The sequence below is a fragment of the Heliangelus exortis genome, chromosome 2 (genome assembly GCF_036169615.1).
Source record: "Heliangelus exortis chromosome 2, bHelExo1.hap1, whole genome shotgun sequence".
NCBI classification, from domain to species: Eukaryota; Metazoa; Chordata; class Aves; order Apodiformes; family Trochilidae; genus Heliangelus; species Heliangelus exortis.
The window spans coordinates 120003014-120025803 of NC_092423.1; the positions used below are offsets into that span (position 1 = coordinate 120003014).

Sequence of the window (22790 nt, forward strand, 5' to 3'; positions counted from 1 at the left end):
ATTACCAAACATTAGTTATTTGAGCCTTACAACATTTCTGTAAGGGACTATTATACCATTGTAGAGATTGCAAAGAGAGATTAAATGGCTTGGGTTAGGCCACACAGCAAGTGAGCAGCAGAGCCAAAAGGAGGGAGAGCGTGAGTCTTGGCTTCCAGCCCTGTGCTCTAACTACTGGACTTCACTTCCTTAATACTTAATTCCCATATTGCTTCTCTAAGAGAGCTACCGAAACTTTTGAGCACTTGATAAATTTCAGTATAATACCAAACTGGTTGCATTTCTCTCTCCTTGCTCTTTGATGACGTCGCAAAATATCGTCACTGCATTTTTAAGGGCTTCCTTTACGGGTTGCCCCAGGTCACCTAGAGCTGGTGGGGGGTTCAGCCTGACATTGTGTTGCTTCCATCCCCAGACCCCAGCACACAATTGCTGGCTGCTGCTGCTGCTGCTTCTCTCTGCTAGCTTTTGTCATGGCCTCAGTGTTATGCCCTTAGCTCTGCTGTGTGAGTGGCTGGACCATTCTGTGCCTAAATAATCCCAGCTCTATACCAGTTAATGTGAAACAGATGTCTCCCAGGCACTCCCGAAAGCTTTCGGTCCTGCTGCTCCCGTAGTTTCCCATGGCAGGCGTTCAGGTAGCTGATACTGGCCAGCCACAACCTGCCTCGACTTTTTATCCCGTGTGTCCGTGCCTTTGAGGGTGAGCAAGCGAGGGGGGAGGGAGGGCAAAAGGGGAGGGAAGCGGGCGGCCGATCGGTGAGGAGGGAGCAGCAGCCCCTGGATCATCCGCCCTGCTCGGTGAGGGGTGGAGCCGGGGCTGCCTCCTGCTCCCGGGCCCGGCCCAGGGGGGCACCCTCCGGTTCCTCCGACACCCTAACCTACGGGAAGGGACGGGATGGGATGGGAGGGACAGGAGAGCTTTGCACGGGTTCCGTTTCCTGCGGCTGGGGCAACAGGGGGGTTGCAAAACTGTCTTTTGTTTCATGCTGCTTCATGGGTGCTCAAGGAGCTGGGTAAAAATAATGTTAGCCAAGCCAGCATGGTGCTCATGAAATGAGGGGGAAAAACAAACATGGGAGAAAAAAGAAAAAAAAAGGAAAAAAAAAAAAAGGTAGGAATTACCGAAAAAAGGGAGAGTCTTTCACGTTGCCTCTCTGTACTATAGAAACTGGGGGTGTGACTGAATCTCCAAACCACCTACACTCCAGGGATGCCACCCAATCGCTGTCTGAGTGCTTTGCAGGACTCCTCCCCTCCCGTTTTGGCTAAGCAGATCCCTTTAGAGAAACTGCCTGTTCTGGCTCATACAGCCTGTAACATATAAAAGCTGTTAGCAGCTCCTGTGGCCAGAAGCTTTAAAACCAGCAGAGTTTTGTTCTTTGGGTGTTTGTAATAAGAGACACTCCTTTCACAAAGGTTCATATCATCATATAGGAGAGTGCTATATATACTGGGAGAACAATAGACTGTATTCTTTTTTTTCTTGGTATTATCCAGAGGTAAGCCATTCAGCTCAATAAGTTTGCTTTGCATGCAGTTTTGCCAATGCTCATCACATTTTGCTGAAGTTAAGATTTGAATGCTATTTCTAAGATGCTTTCATGCTTTATATGTTGTCTTTTACCTACTAGTTTATCTCTGCCACATTGTGTCAAAACAATCCATGCATAAGGGACAAGCATAGCCTAGGATATATTTTTCATTTTCTGTGGAAAACATACTGTGAGGTTTCTTGCAGTCTCCCCAGTTAAGATTTATAGTGTGGTTTATGGACTGATCTGGTGTGATAGCACTGTCACTATTTCAGAAATACTACTGGCTCTGATAGTGTAGTTCATGGTATAATGATACTTCTGTTGGTGTGTTTGTAGTAACAACATATTCTCACTTCATATGGTTATTGAAAATTGCTCTGTAACATACATTCTGACTGGATTGTTTTTTATGTATGAGCTGACAGATTAATTTTTTTGATCACAGTCTGCCAGTTCACTTTGTCTTGCTACCCAGATGTACAGAATCACATCTTTGACATCTTCTCTCCTACAGATCTGTTTTCCACTGCCCTGACTTAAAGCAGAGTACCTCTGTGGCCTGTCTCTCTCCTCTGGCCCCAAAATGACAGTAATCACTGCAATCAGTTGTACTTTCTTATTTTCCATTCTCTGTGAAACAAGTGCATTAGTGTTACCCAACTCCACTGACCTACTCTTGTCAGACAATAATTTCACTGACATTGAGACAGCTTTGGCAGTTCATCTGGACTCTGCAAAAATTCCCAAAACCAGGCGGAAGCGCTACATTTCACAGAATGACATGATTGCCATTCTTGATTATCATAATCAAGTCAGAGGCAAAGTCTTCCCACCTGCTTCCAACATGGAATACATGGTAAGTGAGTTTTGTTTATTTTAGAGTAAAGCAAACTGTAAATCAGTGACTTCATTTTCTTAAACAAATAGTGAGGGTCTAGTTAAGTAGACAAATGATTTTTAACTCTTATTGCTTAATAAAATATTGTTCCCTTACATTTTTCAAGTTGCACTTGTTTAAACAAGCAAAAGATAATGCTGAACTCTGAAACTCTTATTTGCCCCACTGAATTTACCTTTTTCATGACTGGTCCCAAGGAAGCTTCTGGGACTCAAGTAAAAGAAGTTGTGAGTTAACTCCTTGCTGGCCTGAAAAGTAGGATGTGATCACAAGGTGTGATTGTTTGCATGTATTTAAAGTGCTAATCATTAGTAGCCTCATTTCTTTTGTGGAGCATCTTGAAGGTCCTTGCCCTGACAAATGCAAAAAGGTAGACAGTGACCATTTCTAATTTTCTTTCAGACATAGTAACTTCAGAAACAAAATGGTAAAACTCTGCTTGTGAAGTAATTAATGAGCTGCCCTGTTTGTCTCATGCTTATATGTTTTATTTACTACTTATTGTTTTTGTGCACCTAATACTTTTATTTTTCCATTAAAGACAATGCTACTTTTAAATGTTTTCTCTGGTATGTAGTTTTCAATGTCATGTTTGTGGCAGGCACCTTTTCCCCTTATTGGCAAATACTTGTTATGTGTATTATCTGTTCCTTCAGGTATGATAGAAGTTATTCATTCACTGTGATTTCATACTTGGCACTTGTAGCTAAAGCAGCGTGTTTGATATTTTGTGTTCCAACTCTGAATGCATGCATACTGTGGATCTCTAATGTTAAACATAGGTTGGCCAAGCAAACATTTTCCTACCTTCTAAGTAAGGTATTTATACTGTTTTGAAAGCACAAGCTAGTTGCTTCCACACCATAATGTCTGCTCAAGGTCACAGAGTTTCTCATATGACAACGGATGGTTAACAGGTTTGAGAAACAGGACACCAACAGCTTGACATAAAAAGGGCATAACAGTAATAACAACTCCTCCTTTTTAGCAGCTAATGACTAACATCTTGGATATCTTTCTATCACAGATGTTACCTAAATCTGGATTTGATGGCACAATCTGCTTAGCATATCCCAGCAGCACCTCAAAATGCTCAGTGCACTCAAAATGTTGCAGAATGAAGGCCTGTTGCCATTCCATAGGCAGAGTTTGAAGTTTGGTTAAGTGGAAAGGTCAGAAAGAGAAAAAACAGAGGGGGCAGAAGTCAAGCTGGGTCATAATTTTCATTGCTGTGCTCTCCACTGATGTTTCCTTTGATTCTGTATAAATAAACTTTGTTGTAATGTCTGAGGGAATGGCAGCCTACCATGCCCTTCCTTGGCTTGTGTGTTTTAGAAATGTGCTCCCGCAGTTTGCTTAAGTGAAGCCAGCACCCTGTCATACTCCCAAGAGTTCTGTAAGTGCAGTGTTCTTAGCCTGTTCAGTCAAAAAACAAAACAAACAAACAACCTCAAAAGAGAAAGCAGTCTTCCTTGATTTAACGTATTTTAATGCACTCATCTGCATCAGTGGCTAAGATTTTACCTAAGCTGGGTATACTTGCCACAGCTTTTCTCTGCACTGGGTACTGTACAAGGTTTGATCCAAAGTCAAGACTGAAGCCATGCTCTGCAGGTATTTACATGCATTTCTTTTCCTCACCCTTCTTATTAGCTGGTGCTTTTCCCAGTACCAACCAGCCATGGGATGTACCTGTCTTTCTGTCAGCATCAGCCCCACCAGTAGTCTCAAGAGCAATGTCTAAGTCTTCCTTTTGCATATGATTTTCCAGTCTGAAAGTACTATGTGACATCCTGCTGCAGAATTCAAAGCATCCTGTCAAGCTATGTAGCTAGTGATCCAAGGTGCAATTTGGACCTGGATCACCAAGTGACAACCAACCCCTTTGACACCAGTTCTCTCAAAATTTAGTCTTTGTGCATCCCATATAAATTTACAGAGCAGAAAAACCCCAGTGACCAGCATGACACATAGCTTGCTCTGCCATCTGCTTTATAGCTATGGCAGCATCTATTTAGCTTTTTGCCTCTGTGGCTACAGGAAGTTTTTTGTAGGAAGGTCATGAAGAATACATGGTGCTGTAACCCATACAGTGATTGGGGACTCCTGTATCAATTGGGTACCCCTTTTTGAATTTTCTTAGTCAATTCATTGATCTCTGTATAGTTTCAAGGTATGGCACAGCATTTTTTTTGTGTTATGGGAACATACGATTGCTGCTTTTATATATAAAACGTGTTGTGTCACTCAGTACTCATTTTTATAAATAAGACAAAACCCACGTCATTACCAAGAGACAGCATACGCTGTCCTTGAGAGAACCTGACATAGTGTGTGTTCCTCTTCTGAAAACTATGGAAAAGTGCAGTGGCAGTGATGAAAGTGGACTTTCCAATTTTGCCTAGCAATGACTAAAAAGGATGTCACATGAAAAAGAGCTGGAATTAGTTACAGATGCAGTAGATTATGGAAATCTCTGCTAAGTGTTTTGAAGTAGAGAAAGACTAAGCAGTTTGGAAGCACAAGAAAAAGATGTTTTCTCATCTTTTCTTTGTCCACAGTCAAACTGTATTTTGTTCTTTTTTTCCTAATTGTGTTAGGAACTCATAAATTGCTGTACCGCAATCTCACTTCTCTACAGTTAAATTTGAGTTTTCTCTTCCACTGTTGAAAACTGAGGATTTAGCTGTACAGGTTGGTTCTCATGATTCCAGTTCTCCACACCCAACTTTTTTTTTTACTTTTTTTCCTAGACATATTTTTTTCATTCCTCTGATGCAATCTGCTTCTCATGTATTCAGTGCATTTTTAGGTACTTGGAACCCCTTGAGCAGTATTGTGTTTGTACCTACTGTCTGGAAAGTTTGTGTGATGTAGGACTTTGGGTGAGAGGTATCAAAAAATGGCTTTGAATTTGCTAGGCAAGGAAAGTTCAAAGATTGCAGTGGCAGAGATGGGAAAGTATTTTAATTCTCGTTGGGAGAGGTGGGTCTAAGTGCTGCTTCAGTCTCTTGTATGCAGTTCCCAATGAAGGCAGACAGCTGGGAAGTCAGAATTAGTGATGGTAGAAACTATTATCAGTGCCTAGTGAAAGAAACTTGTGTGTCTGATGTTAGTTGGATTTCAGGAAATCTTTCTTTTGGGGCACTAGCACCCCCTATGCATCAGACTTTTAAGTAGTTCTTTTGGTTCTAGTTTTGGTACAGCTGGTGCCTTCAACTGAAAGTTTTTCTCCAAGTACAAATCTAGAGTCAGTGTATTATGTGAAAGAAAGTGGGCCTCCAATGTACAAGTAATGTCCTCTTTCAGTTTGGGTCTTCTTTTGATTTACTTCATCCTAAGACACATTCTCCAGTCTTTTTTTGTGCTTAAAAACATGATGCCGTATCTGCAGAATGAAAGATCGCACCATCCTTTTGACCTGGCAAAGGACTAAAATAATCCACTTAGCTTTGCATACTCTTTCTGGAGAAAGCAGAAATTGTCATAAAATCAATGGTTCAGAAGAAGTGAAGTGTAGAGTTGCCTGCAGCTCTTTACTGTGAAAGGTATGTAAATTCCCAAATATAGGGGAAGTCTCTCACCAAGAAAAATCCCTTTCTGTGAATGTTAATTCTGTACTACAGAGGCCTCTGTTGACTTTCTGGAACATCTCAGTTACTTTGTAGGCCAGTAAAGATTTGCAATGTGTTGTCTGCTGAAATTTCAGTCTTATAAAACATTTCATTCATAATGCAGTAGTACTGTCTTTAGGCTCCCTAAACATTCATTAATGAAATAGCTGTTCCTATGAGAATTAAATATTATTTTCACTTTCTATACAACTATTCCCACTTGACACCAGGTTTTGAAAGTTCATGTGGTCATTGTAACCTACGTCACTGTGTGTGTGCAAAACCCACATGAGCAGGTACTTACATAGAGTAAAGCTCCTGCTTCACATGCACCCAGCAGAAGCAGTAACTGATATAAGTGGGCCTTAATGGACATTGAACACCAGTCTCTATGGCATTCAAACTGGGAAAATCTCTTCTGGTTCAGGGTACTCTGACTAACTTGTTAAAGAGCCCTACCAAAAGACAAGCTGTGAGGGTAGTTCACTGCTGACTTAAAGAGTGGGGTTCTGCAAGGATGAGTCCTGAGATCTGTATAGTTCAATGTGGTCATTAGTTGACTGGCAGTAGGATGTCTGAAGTATAATAGATGGACCAGTATAATAGATGTATTTGTACACACTCACAAATGTGAAGCTGAATATTTATGAAATGCTGTCTGAAGATTTTAAGACCAGAAATACACTCTAGATAAACTTGAATCTGCTTATGTATAGAAAGACAGCCAGAGAGGGACTTTTTATAAGATCATGCACTGATAAGATAAGGAATAACAGTTTCAAACTGAAAGAGCGTAGATTTGAATTAGATACTAGGAGCAAATTCTTGCCTGTGAGGGTGGTGAGACACTTGTACAGGTTGTTCAGGGAAGTTATGGATGCCCCCTCCCTGGAAGTGTTCAAGGCCAGGTTGGATGCGGCTTTAAGAAACGTGGTCTAGTGGGAGGTGTCTCTGCCCGTGGCAGGGGACTTGGAACTAGATGATCTTTAAGGTCCCTTTCATACCAAGCCATGCTATAATGTTCTGAGAAAATTTCAATTAATTTTTGGTCAGTGATTCCATAAATACATTTATATGTGGGAAAATCTTCCCCTCCTTAAACATGTCACCTTGTAGGACTGGAAATTATAAAATATTCCCAGAATAGCCTGAAATGAGTTAATTTGGATACCCAGGAGTTATTTCATGGATCCATAAAGATAGTTTTTCATGAGCTGGTGGCAGAGGAGCTGGAAGCTTATGGAGAGTCTGAGCATTTTTATTTCTAATAAATCCACATTAAAGACTGCGATAACATGGACAAAGGAAATGAACTGTTTTTCTAAATGAAAAGTAACTGTTCCAAAAGACTCTACTGTAGTTTGCTGAGGCAGTCCATGTGAGTCATGGGGGAAGTCTGTGCACTCTGTATGGCCCAGGAGTGACCTTCTTTGCTGAGGTGACAAATTTCAAGACTGCTTTCTGTCTATGAAGATCTGAAGACAACATACAAAACCAGATCAGAAAAGCAAGAAAATAGCCCATTTAGTGGCCACAAAGGTAAACAATTGCCTTATTATTTCACTTCCAAATTTGAAAGTCTTCCTAAATTTTTCATGTCTTCAAAATCCCCAGTGAATACGCAATGAGTGATCAGCAACACAACTAAAAAAACCTCCAAAGAAACAATGAAACAAAAAAACCCAACAAAAAACCTAAACCAAACTTTACCAAAACTGAAACAAACAAAAGAAACCCCCAAAAAACAAGCAAAAACCTCAACCGAAACCAACCAACCAAAAAAAAAAAAAAAAAAAATCCCCACCAAAGCCAACCAACCAACCAACAAAAAAACCCCAAAACAACAAAAACCCCCAAAAGGTAATTCAAGTTTTCCGAAGTCCTATTTAATTCCTAAAGCTTTTTATATGGACATGGAAAAAGTGAGTTAAATTGGTATTCTCTCCAGTTTTAAAGCACTTCTGATAAATACGTTTCTCAACTTGTTTACCTATTTTTTTGCTGTTGTCAGTGGGGTTTCTTACAGATCATTCTAAATCTTAGAGGACATTTTGTTCTTGAATTGTTTGCCCTGGCTCATCTACATAGTCCCACTGAAACCATCCATGTCTGCAAGTAAGGATTGCAGGGCTAGTTTCTTCAAGATTTATGTCTAATGGGTTGGATAGGATCTTTTAATTCATATAGTTTATCCCTGCCATGTTGCAGGACTTCCTTCTGCATTAAATACATATGGTTTTCATCTTGTCTACTCCTGAACACACATAGTGATGCCGTCTCAGTCACATCTCTTGGCAAATATTTTACCTTAGGAATAGAAATGATTTCCAAATGTCTAAGCTAAATATTTCACTCTGTAACTCAGATAATTAATCTTTATATGCACTTTTTAACTGCCCAATAACATTTCTGTCCCTTTTAATTTCAAACATTACCCTTTACATATTTACTGATAGTTTTCTTGGCATTAATCAATATGCCTGCATGTATGTAATGTTTCCTTAATTTCCATGTGCATATCTTACAATGCTTCTGCATATTGGAACAGCTTACAGTTGAACTCAATTTACAGCTCTTTTGTTAAAACAGTGAACAGCACCCTTAAATTCCAAAGCAGATTAAGCCCATCATTCTAAGTCTGCATGCCTGAAGACACAAGTTCCATAACAAAACAGAGGATTTACTCTAGAAGCTACTGGGAGCCTGCTCTTTCCACTCTTTCCTGTTCTCTTAAATCCTATATACATGGTAAAAACTGAAATACGTAATCATATGGTGAATCAGGGTGCAAAGATCTTAATCTGCCTTTCATCATGCAAGAGCACAAAGTAAATCTAAGTGTAATCCACTCCAGCCTTCTGTGAGGAGAGATTCCAAGAAGCTTGGAGCTTTCCTAGTGTAGTCTGCCTACCCCAGTATGCCTTGGATTTTAGCCTTCTCTATACTGGGAATCCACAAGTGAGGTGAGAACAAGTGGAATGAGTGAAATGGGGAAGTGTATTCAGTGGTTTCAGTTTCTCCCTTCCACAGCCTGTGTTTCTCTTTAGCCAGCTGAGTGTGTCCCTTCTGCCTGGTGCCATAACCCAGTATAGGAATGTCTGAAGATCACAGGCTAATTAATTGATTCTGGAGTATTAGTCCCCTCAGAAAATTAGAAGAAACCAGAAAGGACTGGTGTGGTTTACGTGGCAAGGGGTGTCTGTCTGCATGACAACTTTAGGAGGAAGAAGTCATTTTAGAGCATGTTCAGCCTTTTTCTGCAGTGGAGACAAAACATGGCAACTGCCAGGAAACTGATGAAGAGCAAGAGCAGATGAAACTTATTCTGCTAATTTTGTCACAATAGAGCTACCTAGCTCTCTTTTGCCTCATAGAGTTTACTGACTTATCTATTTCCTTCTGCACCACTCTGACTGTTAGTGAGATGCAGGATACTGCTCATTTTTCTATCAGAGTTTCATCTACAAAAGGTTAGGAACCCCCATTCAGTCTCAGTAACTAACCCAGAGTTCATCTAGGGTCAAATCCAAGTGGATGCTGGCTCTATAAAGTACACAAGCCATCACTTATGTTCTGAGTGAATGGTAGAAGACCTGTTTAAGAGTTGAACAGAAATGACCTTTCCTGGAAAGTGCTCCTTGAAAAATCTGAAGAACTTCCCCAAAAATGCTGCTGTTGATAAATATTGTGATACTGACTGTGTTAAACTTGCTTTGGTATTAGAGCTCCTCTCCAGTGCTTTATGAATAAGAATTTTAAAACATCCATCTCGCTGGTGTTTTAGGAGGGAAGATTTACATTATTTAAATTTAGTATTAGCAGAAAGCCTTCTAGGAGTTTAAGCAAACAAAAAACAACCTATTAAAGTCTCAGATAGAAAAGCAGCCTGCCCAGAGCACTCAGAATTAGACATTCCTTTATTATTAAATGTAGCACCTCTTGAACTTCTTGGCTAAAAACAGAGACAGGGCATTTTTCACAAGAATTTTGATCCAAAGTACATAGTACTTTGTTTCATAAATGAATGGAGATGACAGTAAGCTTAAACCTCTCAACATTTTTATCTTCTTTCCTTACCTGAGGAAAAAATCTGAAAAGAGGAACAGTCTATCCAGGTCTGTGAAGAAGTGTGTCCTAAAGACAGCAAAAGATGAAAACCCCAGAATAACCATGTTTATTTTTTGTATACAGAATACTATCTTCAGCACAGGCACCTCCACCCATGAATGTAACTGCAAGTGCCCTGGGATGGGCTTTGAGGTCTATTTTAACTCAGAATGAACTGGTCTTGCATCTCTATCTGGACAGCAATATTAGTTAATCTGTATCAAGAGAAAGAATCTTAAATCGAGCTTGCTTCTTCTGAGAAGCTTCTTCTGAGAAGCAGCTATGTGTTTTCTTTTGTCATGCTGTCATATCTTTCAGTTAGAGCTACTTAGAAAAATAATAAGTATTTTCTTTGAAAACTTTTGAAGAAATTAGGAACATTTTTGTTTTAATGAAAAACTCCAGTGGTTAGTAACAAAACAAAACAAAAAAAAGTAAAGACTGGATTATTTTCATATAGAAGACAAACAAAATACTACAAAAGAAATCTTTCATTCACACTTTCTGGTTTTGAGAAAAGGCAGTTTGCTCTGAACATATTTAAAATGGCAGAGGTCAGACACCTTTCTCTTCAGGTTCATGACCAATGGTCAGGGAGACATGGAGCTAGACAAAGTTTGCTCCTTTTTGTTACCACTTCTGAGATAAGCTCTTGCCAACCAAAACATGCCTTGCAGTAGGTTAGGAAAGCACTGAATATTTTAAGATATGTAGCTCTGATATTTAACTTTTTTAAAAACTAAATAAATAGTAGCCTATCAGGGAAGATTATTCTTATTAAACCTGACAGCCTACCAATTTTATTTGTTTCTCATTGTTTAAAAACCGGGTGCCAAACATGAAAAAAAAATGCAGACAACCTTTAGAAGAAACAGATTGACTATTAACAGTGGTCAAGCTTCTAATAACAGGAGTTTGACTTGGGCCAAAAAGACACACAGGAGTATAAACTTCTGTATAAAAGGTAGACTTGAATTTTCATAAGAAAAGAATTTCTGGCAATGAAGTCTCTTGGACATCTGTCTGGTGATGCCCCAATTACTATAGGACAGACCTTCTAATACTGAGCCTTTCAGAAGCATGAATCAGATGTTTGGAAGTTTGGATACATGAGAGTAAATTGACTATAAAACATTGCACAATTTTACTTTGAGTTGTAGTGACAAGAAGCTTGATGTATTGACCCTGTATTTATTTGTAAAAGAATGAAGTACAGAACTGTGATTCCCATCAAGATTTTTTGTCTCTAGAGGGTAGACTTTGGCTGTTTTCTGCATATACTTTCTAATTACCACCTACTGCATTTGGAAAAGGACTTGCACTTGTGATAGGCACCAACTACAGTATGCACAGTAAGATTTCTAACAGGTGGCAGTTGGGAGCAAAACGTGTTCATATTCTTAGAGAGAGTGCCTAGAATCCAAATGATCTCAGAGCCCAAATAAATATATAAAGTTTGCCAAATCTGTCTATAAATTCCAGTGAGCTCATATGTTTTCATCACACAGTATGTACTGAAAAAAAGTGAAGGCCAAGAGACGAGGCTCTTTCAGTCACTCTGCTGAAAAAGCATGCAAGCAGAAAAGTTGGTGGGTTGTTATATTAAGCTTTGTGCCAGATTGGGAATAGTGGACGTGGTGGGAGGTCCTACAGAAACTTTCTGCACCTGAAAATGCTACAGGTTCAAATGCTGCACAAATGAGAAGGGCAGAACTTGTTCAAAGGACCCCTGCATGCCCTGCAAGCTGCAGTGGGATTTCTGACAAATATCCACCATGTGTTCCAGTGGTACAGCCAGGCAAGGCTGCATGGCTGAATGACCCATGAGGACAAGATCTGCATATTGGAAGGCAGCAGCCTACATCTGCTAATCTGCTCCTGGACTTGTGCAAGCAGCTTTGGAGGGCAGCTGCACAGATGGGCTGGAGATGTCAGATTTCATACCTCAGCTTCCCAAGGTTTTTCTCACAGGAAGAAATCACTTGAATCGAGGTTTTCATCTTTCTCACTTGCTGCCATTCTGGAAGTAAGATTTTCTGATCTCAAGATGGGCAAACCAGTGAAGGCACAGAGCTTATGGAGAATAAAACCAGAAGTCTGAGGGAGAAAGGTTTAAATTTTTTGACTGATCACTGCTAGAAGTCCTACTGGCCACTTTTCTGAAGTGTGTCGGAGCCAATGTGCATTTTTTTTCTTGCCAAAGAAGAATCTGAAGATGTTAATATGAGTACATAGTATGTATGTATTAGTTACAAACGAGATGCCAAAACTGGCAACAAAATTGTACTGCAAAATGTGACAGTGTTGCCATGCAACTGTATACAAATTGCATATCCCAAGGTTTCCTTTGCAATCTTCTTACACATCTTCAGTTTTATAAAGAAGTTGAAGAGGAGAAGACACTTTTTTTCCTCTGGATTTATGCTCAAACCTCTACCTGGTGCTTGTCACTCCTGCTGCAGAGTTGGTGGTAGCCAGCTGAGGGGCTGTCACTGTGGCTGTCGTGGCATTACAGGCAGCAGCTCTCACCTGAGGGACACACAGAGCATTCATAGGAGAGTAGGGAATGACCAGGATGCGTAGTTTTTGCTTAAAGTACTTGCTTTGTCACTAAGGAATATGCAGAAAATTATCCTAGCTGATAAGTCATATTAAAACAACCAACCAACCAACCAAAAAGTAACCACTAAAACCAAACTATAAGATATTGAGAACTGCTCCTGGTCCTGAATATTCAAATGAATGATCTGTTGTGGTTCTGCTGTACTCTTGTGCAAGCGTGGGGCACTTCCTTGCTATGCCAATAAAACTGAGCATGGAAAGATGAAGGATTATGAGGTCAAAAGAAGATTGGAAGCACAGTTCTCCATTGCTTGGATGCAGACCCTGTAGGTTTAAAACATATCTGTATGGAATACCTAGTAACTGTTGGCAGGCAGTCTCAGGGAAGAACTGCTCCTACTTCTCCTATTTTTTTTTTTTTTTTTTTTTTTTTTTCTTTTTTCTTTTTTTCCCCTTTTTTTCCCTTTTTTTCTTTTTTTTTTTTTTCTTTTTTTTCTCTTTTTTTTCTTTTTCTTTTTTTTCTTTTTCTTCTTTTTTTTCTTTTTCTTCTTTTTTTTTCTTCTTTTTTTTCTTTTTCTTCTTTTTTTTTCTTTTTTTTTTCCTTTTTCTTCTTTTTTTTTTCTTTTTTCTTTTTTTTTTTCTTTTTTTTTTTTCTCATGTTTCCTTTGTGACAATGAGGGCTATAGAGTTAAAAGCTTCTAAAAGTTTTTACACAGAGATATCCACATAGAATGAAAGAAGTGTTAACACAGTGTACCACTGTGTATTCTGCTCACTTTAGCACAAATTCTTGCTCCCTGTTACCATTAATAGCATACCAGAGTATTGGCAGAGAAGAGGGGAGTTGGTTGCCATCTGCTGTGGTGATGATGTATCTCAGACAGCAAAGCATACATAAAGATATAAAAATACTAATAATTTTCTTTTGTCGCTGGAAATCTGTATTCTGAACTTCAGGGAATGTATCAATTAGTCTACAAAAAGATGGGGTTTTGTCTTTGAAAATCAGGAAAATTTAAAGTATTTCAGCTTCCTCATGTAAAGTGGCTAGATGGTCATAATAACACTTCTTTATCCACACATCACATAATGTAGCACCAGGAGAGCAAAGGGTAGGTTGATTTCTTGACTCACCCCCCCATATTTGCCAGAAATAATGGATAGTAACTTCCTGTTCTTCCACATTCTGAACTTTAAGAACAACCTACAAAAGGGTGCAATTCCAGGTGGCAGTATCAGTCATTCTTTCTCAGGTGTGGCATCTCCAGCGTGAGCAGCAAAAACTTTAGTTCTCAATTTATCTTCATAGCTCTAAAGATATTACTCAATAGAACATCTGTTTTACTTGGAAGGTATTTTACTACTTGGATGAGTCCTTTTTTTTCTACCTGTAAGAAAGCAGAAATAAATATTTTATCTGCATGTACATTATTTTTACTTTTAAGTAGTAAATCATCAGAAAAAGACTTTCCAACTTCACTCACAAGGAAAGTAAAGGCAATAAAGTGTTGACAGATCTGACTGATGATTTTGGAAGAAGCCAGTAATTGCTTAATGTGGAAAAAATATCACAACATGTTTTGCAGAATTTATCAATCAGATCATAAATCTGAGGATAAATATCAGCAACATACAAAGTGAAAATTATGATTTGTCTTTCTCATTTTCTCTGACAATGTGTGAGAGATGTTACAGAAATGGATGTCCATTTAAAGACCAGCCAGATATTTTTTCCATTTTAAAATCCTGAAGTGTTGAAATTTTGCTTATTTTTCAAGGTGAGGAGATATCCTCTTGCAGAAATGGGAACCAAGTCATTAACATTTTCTGGTATACATAAAAGTGATTTAGGAATATGATATTTTAAAACTTACAGGGGTAGGAATTATCTGTTTTGAAGAAAAAGCATCTATCAAGAGTTTATGCGAATTCCAAGACATTTGTATTTTAGCTTTCTTGACTTAGCTAATGATATTTTGGATGATCTACAACATCCCAGAACTCATTTGCATCACTCAAAATAAGAGAGAAAGCCTTGACAAAGTAAAAGAACTGTTCTCTCTCCTCTTTTCTCTCTCTTTTTACAAAATATTTAAAATTTTTTACAAAGCCGTGAGAAACTTTGAGGCATGTGATCTAGAAACAAAAAATAGTCATAGACAAACCCCTTATGACTGAGTGTCTATTTCATCAAGTTATGAAATTAAAATTCATTAAATGCACTTACGTTCTCTTTCTAGCTCTCCCAGAGACAGAAAAATCTCTCAGAAAATGACCAATGGAGCCTTTACTCCAGGTGCTGGCATCCTCTGGATAGCCAAGTTGAACTCTGAGAGACACAAACTGCTTCCTAGAGCCTTGTGAACTGCAAACTGATATCTCATGAAGTCAGCTTGAAACCCAGGGGTTTTGGTACTTATTCCAGGCACAAATGTGATGCCTGTGTTTGGGCCATGTAGCTGAGGCTAATTCAAGTAAAAAACAGTCATGTCATGAGCTTCACTGGTATCCAGGAGTCCTAAACCAGACCTTACTGAAGAAAAAAGGTTTAGTTGCCTAACCTTTATGTAATTACAGAGACAAATATTATGAAGCCAGACTAGAAGGACTCCAGCCTTTTTTTGCTGTGAAATTGAGAGGTGCTCCCTGAAAAGAGAAGGTCCTCAAGGAGGGGCTGACATTCACTACTTTACCTTGTCATTCTGAAGACCTATAGTGAATATGCACCCTTTGCTTTCATAAAGGTACAGATCCCAAATGACATAGTTCCTGGATACTGACAAATCCCAAAGCTGGATGTTTCATTAGCACCAGCGATGTGCTCCAGACCCTGAAAACTCTGTTTTGAATCCCACCTCTGTTTTAGTCTGATTTAACCATGACTTTTTACATCCATCATTCAAAGATGTTAGCAAAATTTTCCTGTTCAGGCTGTGCTAAGAGATGTTACAGCAGTGCATTTACAACTAGGAGTATGCAACTTTCTAATTTTTATATAACATTACAACAGGGTGTATGTATCCAGAGTAGCAATATGCTAACAGTAATACTGCAGTCCTTTAGAAAGTTTGCAGTAAGAACAAGTGATTTGAATGAAAAGAGATCCATTTAATGTTTTGTGTACATTTATCCCATGTTTTTTACTTACAGATAAAATAATGAGGTTGCTCTCTGAACTACCTTGTTTTCAGCTTTATGTTCTGTAAATTATAGTAATATTGCAGTTGCTTCCTCTTGTTTTTCTTCATAATGTTTATTCAGCTTCACCATCACTTTAATACCTAAGAAGATAGTTGTGACCATGACTTCCTGTTCCACCAAAGACCAAAAGTGCAACTCCATCCCTTCTACATATCAATTATCCAAGACAGCCAAAATGCAGCTATAGAAGGAGCTATAGAAAAAGAAGATACAAGATAACTGTGATTCACTGCTTTGGTTTAACCAGGATTAAAAAAACTTCCCGGGACACCACTGCACTAACCCAAGATACCCACAACATTGAAAATCTTCCCCTAAGGAAGGAAGCTCTCTTTTTGTGTTTCAAGAAATTTTTTTCAACATTAAAGACATTTCATTCTACAGTCAATCACTTTTTATACATTATAGGAATAACAAAATTTATTTTGTCATATTTTCATAGGGGGAAATAGAAAACCCAACAATAATCTTGGGTAAAATTCTGGTATCATGGGTAAAATTCCTGCTGATAATTACTGCTAAGATTTTATTCCTGACTCTCAACCAGCATGTGTTGTGTGAGTGTAGGGAACACTCCAGAGCTTCCTTATAAATCCTTGTAAAATGGTCTCTGGTGTTGAAACTGCCTGTGTAGAAGCACTGGCCTCATCCCTGTATTCACTCTCCTGGACAATTTTCAAGTCAAGTGTAGTTTTTCAGTGTTGTTTTGCAGGGAGTAGTGCAGAGAGGACAGTCGACAGCTTTCTAGGAAAATAATCTTTGACTGAGGAAAGAAAAATAAATTGGCCAAAGGATGTCCACTCGAAGCTGCCAAGTGGAAGTGTGGTGAGATGCTTAACTCTATTGCAGCTCATACTGGGCTGAGGAGTGGGAAGGGTTTCCATGCTGGACCAAATCAGTTATCTGGAGAGTTTCAATAGGAACTTTATGCTGTGTGGTAGGTAGGTGACTAACCCTAACCACTAACAGCCTAGCAAATGAAGATTTTCCATCCCCGGGGAGAGGGTGAGCATACTTTAGCTTTGGGAATTTTCATGATTAGTATTTGAGGATGAGTCACGTCCTCAAATCTTGACCCACTCTGTATGCAAATCTTTCTCCTTTTTCATTTTGAATTTTTTGTTCATGTCAGGCAGCTTTCTCTAACACGTTTAATAGAAACACTGGATTTGCCATCATTTCAGAGTTTATAAATCTCTTTATCACACTATTTTTTAAAAAAATCTTTGCTAATAACCTTGAGATTTTGGCTTTCTCCTCATTCAGAAACTGCCCCTCCAGCTTTCAAGTTACTTCAGTTTCTGCTTTTAGGTTTTTTTTCTATTTATTTATATGCTATTTATCTAAGTGCATCAATGAAGCCTCATGGGTTCAAAAATCTAAATGTCTTTGCCCTATTTTCTTACATGCCCAGAACAGGGGACTCAACTCAGATGTGAATTAATACGAGTGTGGACTCAGATAAACTAATGGTACAGTCTCTAACAGTTTAGATGATTTTTGGTCATTGTGAGATAAAAAATTTTTTATTTCAGCCTATATTTTTTTTTTGCTTTTTCTAGTGGAGATGATATAGATCTAGTCCTAGGGGGACTGAGATCACCTTTTCTTCTAGGAAAACAAAATAAAATAAGGAAGATGAAGCACTTCATCTTCTCCCATGAAAACAAATTATTTGCATAGCAGGAGGGACTCTCTACAAGGGCTTTTTGCCAGCCTGCTAATATAGGAATGGATGAAATTAAAAGCTGCTGCATATGTTTCCCCTCCCCCTTATTACATATTCAATTTATTTTCTTATTCTCTCTCTTTTTTCTTGTACTTGCCAAAAATTTCATATGTCCATAGAATGGTCAAGAATGAACAGATGAAGGGAAGCAGAGTGTAATGTTTATCACAGTAGTGCTTACTTGCAACACCTATGGCTTTTTCACTGGGTTTGAAATAACCCCCTGGAACTTTGCCTATTGAACACTGCAAATGATTCCAGAGAACTAGAAAATGAAGGTGAGGAAAAATGAAAGTGGACTAGCAATGGTCACACTGTTCAAGGCTTTGCCTAGTTTAGAGAGGGCATTAATTTAAGGTGAAAACCTAATTCAGTCTTAATATTTCTTTCAATCACCTAAGATGCTATTTTGCGAGGCAATTTAGTAAGCAAAAATCTGCTGTGTGGAAGTCAGGAGCTTGGTGCTATTTGTGCAAATATAGTACACATTTAAATTATTGTGGGACTGCAGCCAGGTCACTTGGGACCAAGCATGCAGACCTCATGTTCAGCCTCCTGGCAAGAAGCACTCATGCCAGGAGGATGGTTAATCCCAGTAAAGGAGGGTGTTTATGGGGTGTCACAGTCCTGGCAGAGCTGCCCCAAATGGATGCTCATTAGGCAGCTGTGTTTGGATCCATGCTTTGGATCCACGTTCTCCTCCATTCCCTTGTGCCTGGGCAGGCTCCCAACCATGACTGTGGCCCTGGCCTCTCAGGCACACTTTCCAAGCATGCTTTTGTGCTTGAACCTATTGCTGTCCCCTCTTTCAGACCTCTTTTTGGTACCACTGATGCACCACAGAACATGAAGGGTTATTTTCATGCTGGCCACATGCAGCTAATTGGCTTAAAGTCACAGATACAAAGCAGAACAGATGTCTGCCTGTACACAGTTTTCTTTGTCTTGGGCCTTGGAGCATTTTTTGAGTTTTGGAAGGGGCTATAGCAGCCCTGAGTCCCCTCTCTTGTACCCCAGCTCTCCAGTTTAGCCTTCTCTTCCTAAGTTATAGATTTATCTCTAACTCCTCCAAGAAACTTCCTTCATTATTCCAAGCTGAAGTCAAAGTATTCCCTGGGAAGTACCTCACCCGTTCCAGGTTAGCAAAAGCTTGGTTCAGTGATATAGCAATTTCATAAAATACACTAAATTTGGTACATTTCACATAGAAAAATTTCAAAAACTACCAGAGTGGTCAGTGCATTAATTATTGTCCTTGTCCATAATCTGTGGTCAGCCTTTTTACTCAGTGCATCTGCAAAATTAAAACTATGAGTTCAGTGATAGAAATCATTATTAGCTCATAGCACAGAAATAGTTATGATGTGGTCCACCTTATCCTCTGATAAGTTTATTTCTGACTCTGCCTCTTATTTCCTACCTCAGAAAGCATACTCTGTCTCATAGCCACCCAAGATTTATGAGTTTAGGTTTGTGTTTAAAAAGCTGTGAAGGGGTGGGTAGGCAATTTTACCAAATTAGTTCATACCTTTTCACCTAAATTCACTAAACAGTCCACAGGGTGTTAAAAATTTATCTTACTCCAGGATCTACAGCCTACTTGGGTATCACTTGGACACTACAATATACTGCAGTTTGTGCATACATGTAATGTAACAATGAAGATATTTTTTTCTTTCATGCTGTTGCTGATATCTCTGATACTGCTCAGGTGAGACCATTTACTGTGGAGAAAATAGCAGTTGCAAATCAAGCATGTAAGTGAGCAGGCAAAGGATGTAAAGGAGGTGGCGTTTAAGTTCCACTCGTCTTGTTCCTATCATTGGAGGAGAACTTAAGAAATCAGAAGACAGCAGTCTTACAGAGCTGTTATCTTTTTATTCCAGGCAGGAAGCAATGTCAGATCCCATACAAAAGAAAGCAGTGAAACACACTGCACCTGGAAACTGTCCATAGCCTTTGCCTTTCTGTCCTTTTACTTGACCTTATGGGTTTAACTATGAAAATTTGCCACATATGTTCTGCCTATAGGTACTCCTGAGATCCTATTTCAAATGTGTTGGGGTTTTTTGGGTTATGTAATACCTGTGCTGAATTGTTCTTCCCTCTTCTTTGCTTTAACCTTCTGTCTGAGTCCCATCTCATTCCAGAAATGGATCTCATTAACATAGGAGGTAAAATGGTAGGAGAATGCCCTGTTCAGTGACGGGCTTTTCCAGAAAAAAAAGGGAGAGATGTCAATACCTGTCTTCCCTTCATGATGTGGGCAGGAATTACATTCAGCTACAGGGAAAATCCTGCTAGGTCCTGTACATGCTGACCCACAGTTTTCTGAATTAAAGAGCCTCCTGCCTAGTTAAAGTTCTAATGGATTATGGTGGCATATTTGTGACTTAAGATGTTTGCTTCCTGTGTTCTTGCACTGTGATTGCTCTTTGTTTTTTTCTGTTCTATTGTTAAAATTCTTTTATTTTGTCAGGTTTGGGATGAAACTCTTGCCAAATCTGCAGAGGCTTGGGCTGCTACATGCATTTGGGACCATGGGCCTTCCTACTTACTGAGATTCTTGGGCCAGAACCTGTCTGTAAGAACTGGAAGGTAGGCAGATACCATACAGAACAATTATTTTTTCAGCCTTTTAGCATCCTTTAAGATCCAGATCTTAGACTGATGTGTCCAGTACTCTAGCCATTATTGATATCTATGTTTATTTGGTTTAAGAGTATTATTGCACAATGCTGTGCCCCTAGTGATGCATGGAGAAATGTATATTAGGTGACTTGCATCAGAGGGGTTAGCAACAGAAACTTTAAAAATGCCTAAGTCTAGAGTGACATGTTCTTCTTTCTGTATTTTAAACACACCCAGGTATCGATCTATTCTCCAGCTTGTAAAGCCATGGTATGATGAGGTGAAGGACTATGCCTTCCCTTACCCTCAGGACTGCAACCCCCGGTGCCCCATGCGATGCTATGGACCCATGTGCACCCACTACACACAGGTTATATAAATTACATTCTTCTATTCAAAAACTACTGTCTAAAGCTGGACTTTTCTGTGATTTATTTATATCACTCTCTCAAATAAATGTGTATGTATATATATATATATTTCTTTTCAATATGGACTTCACCAATAATAAATATTTATTCAGATGGTTTGGGCCACTTCCAATCGTATAGGCTGCGCAATCCACACATGCCACAATATGAATGTCTGGGGATCTGTATGGCGACGAGCTGTTTACTTGGTATGCAACTACGCCCCAAAGTGAGTTACTTTCTTTGAATATTGTTTATTTTTATACTTTGTGCATGTTTTGGTCCTCACATAGGACTGCTTACTCCTTTTTTCTGCACCTTGGCCTCTATTTGTGCTATTTCTAAGGGCTGCTCCTTCATTCTAACTTTACGTCTGAGCTTACAGAAAATGCATGACTTTGGTGTATGAGGAAGAAAAGGAAATAACTTGTTGTGTATGGAACAAAGCAAAAAACTTTCTTCTGTTATTGTTGTTATTACTATTTTAATTCTTTTTGTCTTCCTCCTTTGTGATGACTCTACTTTCAGTTCCTAATTGTTTCACTGTTATTTTACTCATGTTGAGCTAGACTTCATCAGGTAAGAAATCCTACTGCAGATTAGGCCCTCTGATTTATTGTGAACACATATTGTTACCCACATAGCTTTGCTATTATCATGCTGCATCCATAGTGTAGGTTTCCTACGAAGTCCATCTACCTAAGCTCGGTGTCTACAAATCTCATCTTGCCTTTCATATTAGGGTCCTTCAAAAGGTACATCATAGACACCCATGAGTGGCCTTACATCTGGTAGATGTGCAGAGATCTGTTTTAGGTTGAAATGAAGAATTAATTTTCTCCAGTGTTTCCTAGATATCATCCCAAACTGACGTGTGTGTGACAATAAAGTCTGACTCTGGGAGAGCTTCAAGTTGAGGTCTGGTTTGGACTAATGCTTCAAAAGCAGCATGGGCAGTGTAAATGGCTGGTTTTTCTGCCTGTATAATATTAGGCAGAGCCATAATTCTGTATAGGAATGTGAGTATAATTAATTGAGCATGTTTCCCATAAACTTTCAGTGGCAAAAGTCCATTTGCGGTAGAGAGTATGCAAGAATATATCATTATTCTAGCTGTTGCATGAGTAAAAGAATTTTTAAAGATTTTTCAACTTTAAAAAAGCTAGAATTTAATAAGAAAACTCACTTGAAATCAAATGCCTTTGGAAAACAAGATTTTCTCTATCCTTTTGTCTGCAATATCTACTAGGAAAGGGTGGTAAGAAGTGAATCTGAGGAACAAATTTCTGACTTTAATTTCCACAACGTGGACAAGGTGGAATCAAAGTTTGTAAGAGAAAAGCAAATATCATTTTTGTACATCAGCATTTGAAAAATATTAAATTAGAAACTTCCTAGAATACATCTATCATGTTCATATAGAGGAAAAAAATTTTTTCAGCTGTTACTTAAAACTGACACAGTTTGCATATCAATTAACAGTGAATTAATGATATTTCACATTTTCTCAGTCTAAAAATCTCACTGTATCTCAGCCAGCTAACCAAACTCTGGAGTTACAAGCTTTTACTCTGGATGAGATTTTGAGTAGCTCTTTGATTCATAGGCAGTGGAATCAAGATTTTTACATCTACTTCTTTCATACTCGCAAAAAGGATATTGAGTGGTCTTGCCTGGTTTAAGCTTATATTCTTAAGAATTAATTAAGTTGAGTTTAGAACATTGGGCCTAGATTCCTTTGGCCCACATTCAGCATTCTCTTTGCCAGTCAACAAAGACTCTGTCTTTCTGAGTAATCAGCACATCAGAAACTCCCCTAAAGAAGAAAGGGGTCTATATTACATCCCCAATCCCATTTATTAAGGCTGGAATTTGGCAAAGATTTAGGTTCTAGAAATCAAACTATATTCAATGATGCCATGCTATAATGCTGAAAAATACCCATGCTTCTCAAAATGAGCTGGGAAAAAATGTTAAGGAGGATAACTGCAAAGTTTAGAAGGGCCCTGCCCCTGGTTATTTAATGGAGTCACCTGAGTCAGCCTTGTATTGCATAGAAAATAAAACAGAAATCACCTTTCAGAAAACTCTTTCTGGATT

The 22790-nt window shown here is 38.8% G+C and overlaps 1 protein-coding gene across 1 annotated transcript in view; it reads left to right on the top strand.

The window, feature by feature from the left end:
- The first annotated feature begins 1279 nt into the window (after positions 1-1279).
- The window catches only part of PI15 (peptidase inhibitor 15), a 28545-nt gene continuing 7034 nt past the window's right edge, over positions 1280-22790 (top strand). The window contains exons 1-5 of the mRNA XM_071737803.1: positions 1280-1502; positions 2053-2394; positions 20129-20247; positions 20518-20650; positions 20804-20919. Of these exons, the coding sequence (XP_071593904.1) occupies positions 2122-2394; positions 20129-20247; positions 20518-20650; positions 20804-20919 (641 nt within the window). The 5' untranslated portion in view covers positions 1280-1502; positions 2053-2121. The remainder of the gene's footprint in view (positions 1503-2052; positions 2395-20128; positions 20248-20517; positions 20651-20803; positions 20920-22790) is intronic.